The sequence below is a fragment of the Grammomys surdaster genome, unplaced genomic scaffold (assembly GCF_004785775.1).
Source record: "Grammomys surdaster isolate TR1022 unplaced genomic scaffold, NIH_TR_1.0 125950, whole genome shotgun sequence".
NCBI classification, from domain to species: domain Eukaryota; kingdom Metazoa; phylum Chordata; class Mammalia; order Rodentia; family Muridae; genus Grammomys; species Grammomys surdaster.
Window position 1 is genome coordinate 461,295 of NW_021620771.1, and position 8,714 is coordinate 470,008.

Below are 8,714 nucleotides of genomic sequence, written 5' to 3' on the forward strand. Positions count from 1 at the left end.
CCAATGCTCCTGTATTCACCATAGTAACTGTTGTCTTCTCTCTCCTCGCAGGTTCCAACTATGGGAGCCCACGCCCAGCTCATGCCAACATGAACGCCAACGCAGCTGCAGGGCTCGCCCCGGAGCACATCCCTACTCCAGGGGCAGCACTGTCATGGCAGGCAGCCATCGATGCTGCCCGGCAGGCCAAGCTCATGGGCAGTGCTGGCAACGCAACCATCTCTACCGTCAGTTCCACACAGCGGAAGCGGCAGCAGTATGGGAAACCCAAGAAGCAGGGGGGCACAACTGCCACACGGCCGCCCCGGGCTCTGCTCTGCCTGACTCTGAAGAACCCCATCAGGAGGGCATGCATAAGCATTGTTGAATGGAAATATCCTTTATGCTGTGGACTGGTGAAGGTGTTCCTTTGGCCTGTGCCTAGGGGCTGACCCTCTGGGGATGTTATGGGTATCTTATCCTTACTGTTTCAGTGACAGGATTCTAGACTTCTCCCCTAGACTACATGAGTCACTAGCTCACAGGACAAGGTCCCAGAATTTGTTGGTATTACAAGCATCCCTGAACCAGAAATCTGAATTCTTCTAAAATCTAAAACTTTTATAGTAGCAACATGATGCCATAAATGGAAAATTGTCCACTTGATCTTATGTGACAGGTTGCAGTCAAAATGCAGGCACTAAAATTTTTGTTGTCTGTATGGGTAAGGTGTATATAACCTGGGTCCTGTTCCCAAGTCCTCTCATTGTGAATCTGCACAGACTCCAAAATCCAGACAGATTTTAAGTCTAAACACTTTCACTCCTGAGTGTTTGAGAGAAGGGACAGACTCCTCCTGCCACAAGTGACCTTAGAGAAGACACTGTGGCATATAAACTTGCTTTCAAGCCACCTGGGACCTGCCTGTGTGGGTTATTTGTTGTTATTGCATGCTGCTTCTTCATGGCTTTCTTTCCTATGGCATTGTGTTGTGGCAGCTCACAGCCTGACCTCTTTCTAGTGTAAATGGGCCATGAGGAAATAGTGGTCAGTGGCTCTAGCCTGTGGCTTAGCACTTGGGACCAGAGGTTCTCAGCCTGGGCATTACATTGGAATCACCTGGAAAGTTTTAGCAAATTGTAGGTGCCACAGGTCCCATTAGTCCCCAGATACTCTACAGAGTTCTCCAGGCAAAGCTATGGTATAGCCAAAATTGAAAGAATCATCTAGAATAACAGGTATCCACTCTGAACACACAAAAAGGGGTGGAGGGGAATTTAGAAATCATGTCTTTGAAGGACTCTCACCATGGACACACATCTTAAGTTCTGAGCATCATGGAGTTACATTGGATAAGGCATCAATGCTCAGCCCTGACTGTCACTAGGGATGGAATAAGTCACATCAAACTTTCCAGGTCACGTGACCCAGAATAGACAGTATTAGAAACTGCGGTGTTATCTCTCTAAACCCCCAATTCACTTAGACAGGGTCCTGTGCTTCTTTCCACTTGGAGTGTTCGATTTTATTTGTGAGTTTCTAGGAAAAGATTTAAAAAACCTTTGGAAGTGATTGGAAGGTAAAAGAGGATGACCTAGGGCGGAACTAAAGTTCTGTGGAGCAAAGAACAGTCCTTCTTGGAATATCTGAGTTCCTTTCCCAAGGGTAACTATAATAGGATACAGTGCTAAGCAAGGGCTGCTGCCAAAATGTCCAGTCTGCAAAGCCGCACATAGTGCATGAATGGGTGAGAAGCTGAGCGTGGGCAGTCCCACCAGGCTACCTTCAGAGGCACAGGAGGAGAGAAGCGGGACCCTGGGGATAACCACTATGAAGGGAGAGCAGGGAGATCCTGAAATCCAAAGTTCCCTGCCTCTAATTCATAGAGCAGGTGTTGACAAAGTTGGTTTTAAATCCAGATTCCTCACATTCAAAACCCATGTACTTCCCCAAATCCATGTACTTCCCAAACTCTCTGCACTACAGTGGTAGAGAGTATGGCCAAGGGCTAGGCAAGACCGGATAGTTACGGAGTGGTACTAGATAGTTAGTAGGTGGGACCAGATAGAGAGTTAATAGTTGGACAAGATTGTTATCAGGTAGGATGAGACGGCTACTTTGTGGTACTAGACAGTAAATTGCTGGGTGGGAATAGATAGTTATGTAGGAATAGAGATAACTATCGAGACGTGATGCTTAGGATGTGCACTCCAGGGTAGGTCTACAGGGACCTGAATCTGCAGCCCTCAGTGCATGATTACTGTAACTGGCCTTCCTGAGAGAAGGTGCCTCCCTCCTGGGGAGAGGGAGGGAATGCAGTCCGTTGTACTAGCTGTATGCAAGCTCCAGACTGCCTAGAACAGGGAAGGAGAGAGATGTTCTCAGCAGCTCTTGAAAAGGTGGGGCCTGCCTGGTGCTGTCGTCAGATGGGCAGTTGAAAGGATGGAGATAGCATGGGTGTATCAGATTTGCTGGGTGCTCCTCTGTATCCCGGCTGCAGCTCTCCCAGTCTGCCTGTTTGTCCTCTTGGCATACAGTATCCTCCAGCATCAGCCTGGAGATTTAGTGTATGGTGCTGGATGGGTTGCTTTTATGTTTGTGTTGCATGGAGCAGGGAAGGTGGGGGACAGCACTTGAAACATGTCAAGCTTGGCTCCCTGACTGGTACAGAGAGTGAGGACACCTGATGAGTAGATAGATATTCATGAGGCTTGGCTCTGTTGTCTGCAGTGCCCCTTCCTGATAGGGCACCAGGCAATGAGAATGGAACCTTGCAGTGTGGGACGAGAGTCACTGTCCTGAGCAGCTTGGGGCATGGTGAAGAAGAAGAAGGGGATGGAGGAGGAGGGTTGGGAGAACTAGCTTTCTGAAATGCCCTCATGGCCACTTGAGGCAAATCAGCACAAAGTGGTCCTGAAACTGACCTAGTCACCAACTTTGTGAGTCTGGGTCCCACTCTAGCGGTTAACTTGACTTCAGGCCCAGCACAACTCTGCATGCTTCAGTTTCCTCCATTAGCAGAAGAGATTACTGTCTCTTTCCAGGTGCTTGGGAGTATGGTCATCACAGAGCTGGATGTGAAGTCTCTGGAGGCATGCCAGACTTGCCACCACTGCCCTAACACTCCTTCCTGTCTCCATTGCCATTGCATCCTTGCCTGGCCACCTCAGGGCAGCAGGCTGTAAGAAGCTATTGCTATGCTTGGGTTCTGGGTCTGGCTCTGCTTCTTGCCACTTGGGGATCTAGGGCAGGTGTGATGATGATGGCCATGATTGGTCATGTTCTCTCACAGGGCATCTTGTGAAACCAAGACACATTTGAACCATGGCACGTCTTAGGAGGTACCCTCAGCTCTGCCATGGTGATGCTGGGGATCCATCATGAAAGCAGTGATGCAGACTCCCCCCAGAGTGCAGAACTTTGTGTACTGGCCTAGCAGGCTCATGAATCCAAGCTTGAAGGCTGTGGCGTGAGGTGAGCACTGGACATGGTGGTCAGGGGATCTGGTTCCAGTGCTGCCTGGCCACTGGCTTGTTATAGGGCTTTGAGGATATTTCTTAGCTTCTTTGGGGCCTCAAAGATTTTGACTAGATAATCTCTAGGGTCTCTTCATGATTTAGAGTTTGTTACTTCTGCGAGTACAGTTGGTCTCTCTACTCTGTAATTTTCATCCATGCCCTTCTTCTCATTAGGTTCTGTGCCGGTTAGTCTTTTATCAACTTAGCACAAGCTCAGGTCATCTGGGAAAAGGAATCCTCAATGAAAAGAACTTCTCCATCAGATTGGCCTGTAGGCAAGTCTATGGGGCATTTTCCCGATTAGTGATTGATGTGTGAGGGCCCAGCTCACTGTGAACAGTGCTACCCTTGGGCAGATAGTCTTGGGTTGCATAAGAAAGCAGGCTGAGCAAGGCATGAGGACCAAGGCAGTAACTAGCATCCTCTGTGAGCTCTGCTTCAGTTCCTGCCTCCAGGTTCCTGGCTTGAGTTCCTGTCCTGACTTCCCTCTGTGATAGGCTATCAGGTATAAACTGGAATAAACCCTCTCCTTTTCCAAATTGCTTTTGGTCATGAGTTTTATCATAGCAATAGGAGGCTAATTAGAAGAGGCTCTGTGAAAGAGACTAGGAACTTGATTGTGGGAACACAGATTGAGACTTCTTTGCTTTGGGTGTGGTGTGGTCTCAGTAGAGGAGTGTGTGCTATCACATTAGCTTACTGCTCACTGTGTCCTGTCCTGGTGTGTTCATGAAGTGGTCATGGCAAGAGAACATCAGAGTATACTGTTACTAGTGAGTGGACCCTTGGTTGATGCTCTATAGCCCAGGCCATCACTATGCCCTATACGGAGCTGAACTGGCAAAGGGATACAGTCCCTACCTCTGAAACCACAGCACACATCCTACTTGGCTTTGGGGAGTCCTAAACCCCAGGGAGGTAAAACACTCTCACTTTGCTTCCAAAAACTGAAAAGCAAAATCTGTAGATTTCCATGAAGGGCCGCTTGTTTGGTGACAGTTCATGAACCATGTGGAAATGGGGTCCTGTGGGGAATCCTTCCTGGGGCAGGCAGGGCTCTTTACCCCAAGCCCACACGAGGGGAAATGAAATCAAATGTAATCTAAATAAATAAAAGAGGAGAAGAAGTTATTTAGAAATCTGTGTTTACTCTGGCACGCGACTGGCCTCCACTGCTCTTGACATATTAGGAAAAAATTTTGGCGGGGGTCCACTAGAAGCACTTAAAAGGCATATGTTTCTCTTCAAAATACAAGGGGCTTGGAATGCATTGTTTAAACAGAATTCTTAAGAATCTTTGATTCATTTAAAAAAATATATAGATGTGTGTTTGTTTCACTTGTGCTAACAGTGGCATTGATTTCCTTAACTCCTTTCTCAGACCATTTGAAATAATTATTTTACTGACTATTTTTGCCAATTGTGTGGCCTTAGCAATCTATATTCCCTTTCCGGAAGATGACTCCAACGCCACCAACTCCAACCTGGTAAGTCTCCAGCCTCTGCATGTCTTATTGTTTGTTAGACGACTGAATTTAGGGCATAGATTCAGAGTGCAAGGTGGGAGAGACGCGAGATATATGTTTAACAGGTGCCAAAGTTTGACGCCACTCAGATCTTCTGGGCCAGTTTGTTTTTTATTCAAATTGGCACCTGCTTTATCACAGGATACTTTCAGAAGAATATTCCAATCAGGCGGCTGTGAGCTGTGTGTGCATGTATGAGTGTGCGAGCGGTGGGTCTTATAAGCAGTGTGTCTTACAGATGTACTGCTTAAATCTTGAGTGCAGGTGTTTGCTAGTGCGAGCATTTTTGGATCATCAGTTGTGAGTATTTTGAGTGCCTTTGTTCCATTGTTAGGCTTTGCCTGCTTGATCATAGCATGATTGCATGATAAATAATATCTAGGAAGCTTTTAGCAAAGTTTTCTTTTGTGGCCAGGAGGTATCATTGAGTTAAAAATGGCTTTATTTTCTTGGGAAAGGTGGCTTTCCATTTGGATTTAAGAGAGGCCAACCCTGACAATTTGGGGTTAGTATTTGTCCATGGAAAAAGTGGAGAGTGTGTTTACTTTTGGCTGAATATGAAGTCACTGCAAATGCAAAGGCCTTTGCTGGTCTGGGCATGTGAGGCAAGCTCTGGAATGTGCTTGGCAGAGCTGGGGCTGCCTGGAGAGCCCCAGCAAAGCCTGCAGAGAAATCTCCACTTTATCCTGTCTGGGTAGTCTTCATGTGATTTTCCCACAGCATGTTTGGTCATGAAGCCCACTGTCTTCCTCTGTCAATGATGCCTTCTACTTAGCTGAGACTGGGCTCTTGGATGGGATTGGTTTAAGAGAAGCAGGAATGTTATGGGACTCTCCTTCCTGTAGTTGTGACTTCAATTGTGGCTGCTGATGCTGTCAAGGAGGGAATCCCTTTTCTACCAAACCTTTGACATTTCCAAAGAGATGAAGTCTCTTCAGCTTATAGGTCATGACCACTTTGGGGGGTTGCATATAGGATATTCTGCATATCAAATATTTACATTACTATTCACAACAGTAGCAAATTTACAGTTCTGAAGTAGCAATGAAGTAATTTTACGGCTGGGGTCATCACAACATGAGGGATGGTATTAAAGGGTGGAAGCATTAAGAACTACTGGTTTAGATGCAGATTTTAGAGTTACACAGTTTTCTCAGCAAGTAGCTGCAGACCTGTAGTGGGGAAAGTGTTCTGTATATGTGTGTATGGGGTGAGGTCCTTCAGTGTCTCATGGTTTGTGTCGGGCCAAGTACTGGGGATAGCTTCCAAAGGTCCCAGAGATAGACACCAAGTACTGAATGGTGAAATGGCTCCAGTCAGTATGCTGAATGTGTTTGCTGTAGTCCATGCAGCCAATAGAGATATGACCTTGTTTCTTAAAATAAAGGAATCTTTCCCATGTCAAAATATTATAAGCCAAAGTGTCAGCCCCAAGAAGGAGCTCTTTCCGTCAACTCTAGCTCTTCAAAGTGTTTGCCTTTCTCCCCTGCTGCCCTCCTTTGGAGCTCTGGTCCCAACTCTCAACTCGAAGGAGCTTCAGAGGCAGTTCTGGTTAGGCACAGAATTCATAGCTGTTCTTAGACCAGTGCATTGGTGGATGGGTAAGCTGCCCCGCCCCCAACATCTGCCTCTGTGTGAAATTGAGACCTCTGTGTGAAATAGGTGATAATAAGGAATCAATATTGAACTTGTTGTTTGGGTGGTTAGCTTCAGGAGATGCTGGGGGGATGGCATTTTGTTTTCAACCACACAATATTCTACAACTAGAACTTACAAAATAAATTCTAACTGGATACTCAGTGAGAGACAGAGATGTATCTGAAGCCACGGTTCTCAAACTCTCCTGGGGACACACATGTTCCCCAACCTACCCCAATTTTGTGAGTCTGGAGTAGGGTCCATGGAGCCTGCATTATGAACAGTTTCCCTTATTGATTCTGAAGAAAGGGGACCATGCCTTGCTCTTCACGAACAGCGTTTTAGAATGTTCTCTATTGCATGTGTGACTCCACCTTCAGCTCCTTACACAGTTGGCTTCTGTCTACCCACAGGTCTCTCTAGGATCCAAACAGAAAGATGACGTATGTCAGCTGCTGAGAGGCAGCTGGGTGCAAGAGTATCCTATTTAGCAAAAGTGTGTTCCCCTGGTACAGAACCTATAAACTCACATGCGCGCCTGCTGCTATTCACCGTTTCTCTCACAGTTCTATCAGCTTCCATCCATCCTCGTTTCTCAAACATTGCTTGCTTTTGTTAACAGATGAAAGACAATCAAGAGTAGAGTTGTATTTTTGTTTTTAAGGTAACTCCATTTAAGCAAGTTTACGCGTCATATGCTGTATCTAGGATACAGTTTTACACTTACAACATCTTGGTTCTCTTTTCTTGATACCAGTGAAGCACAGTAAGGCCGACCTGGCCACCGACATGATATTTTCTTCTTTACCAATCATTGCCCTGGTGTTGACCATGCCACCCACTACGAAGTACATCATTTATAGCACCGCCACTGTGAGCCCGACCTGCTGACAGCTGTTCCTCTGTAGGTAAATTCTCAGGTACCTGGTGAATAGCCTCTGCCAGCTGAGAGAACCTATTGTGCAAGCAGAATGTCTGACTCTCCCTGAACCCTGAAGTTCACAAAGACTTGGCTGGAGTTTGAATGTTAAGAAGATGTGCTGGCATTTGACTCTTTGCAGAGGACATGTACCATGTCCTTTCTAAGTAGGAGCCAGGCTCCGAGCATCATTAGCGAGGAAGAGAGAGAAAGAGGGAGACTGTGAGCCTGGTCTTTCTTCTCCAGAGTTTGGACTGACAAGCTTAGGACACTACAGTCCCACACACTATTGTAAAATCGGGGTGAGGGAATCGCACCCTGACCCGTTGTGAAGGTTAAGCGAGTGGCTGGGTAAGAAGCAGGGAGCCATCTGTGTCCTGGTGCCATGGGCCAGCAAACACTCTGTCCTTTAGAACTAAAGACCTTCCCTGAGTTTTCTGGGAGTATATTCAATCTGTACTTCTCCAGGTTGGTGTCTGCTTCAGAAGGATTCAGAGGTGGTCAGAAGTCAGCTTCCAGGCCACTAACCTGGGTATTCTGATGCATAGAAGGGAACCTTGGGGAGACAGTCCTGTGGACTTCAGTCCCCCCTCCCACTGCCATTAGTCAGTCAGCTCAGGGTCTCCGTGTATCCCTATCCTTGGATAGCACTAGGTTGAAGACTGGCCTGCATTTGGACTGCCCCAAGTCCCAAGGTGAGTGTGAGTCCTGCTGGCCAAGTCTGAGGAATGACTAACAATGCAATGCGTGCGTGGGTTTCTCTACACTCCTCCCAGTGAGCTGCAGTTACTTCCAGAGTCAGGTTTGACAGAGTGAGGTGGTTTTGTGTTTGCATAGCTACAACAGCGGCATGACAAACTGGGCTTCAGTGCTGCCATCTGCGTGTCATCCCAGTTCAGCAGACGCCATTTGTAAGTCTATGAGGGCTGTGAGGTACATACTGCGCAAGCGCAGTAATGAGCCGTACGCCTCCGCTTGCCTCTGCATACCGCTTCATTCATGGAGAGTCAGCACAGGATTGCTGAGGGCAGCCTGATTTTAGGCCAGTACACATGAAAGGACTTTTAGAGAGCAAGACCTGCTCAACACAGACAGACAGACAGACAAGGCCTCCTCAAAACAAACAGACAGACA

General features: G+C 47.0%; 1 protein-coding gene across 5 annotated transcripts in view; it reads left to right on the forward strand.

The window, feature by feature from the left end:
* The window catches only part of Cacna1c (calcium voltage-gated channel subunit alpha1 C), a 604,243-nt gene that overhangs the window by 136,319 nt on the left and 459,210 nt on the right, over positions 1-8,714 (forward strand). For all 5 annotated transcript variants that reach the window (XM_028753516.1, XM_028753517.1, XM_028753518.1 and 2 more), the window contains exons 2-3: positions 52-375; positions 4,881-4,984. In XM_028753516.1, the coding sequence (XP_028609349.1) occupies positions 52-375; positions 4,881-4,984 (428 nt within the window). The remainder of the gene's footprint in view (positions 1-51; positions 376-4,880; positions 4,985-8,714) is intronic.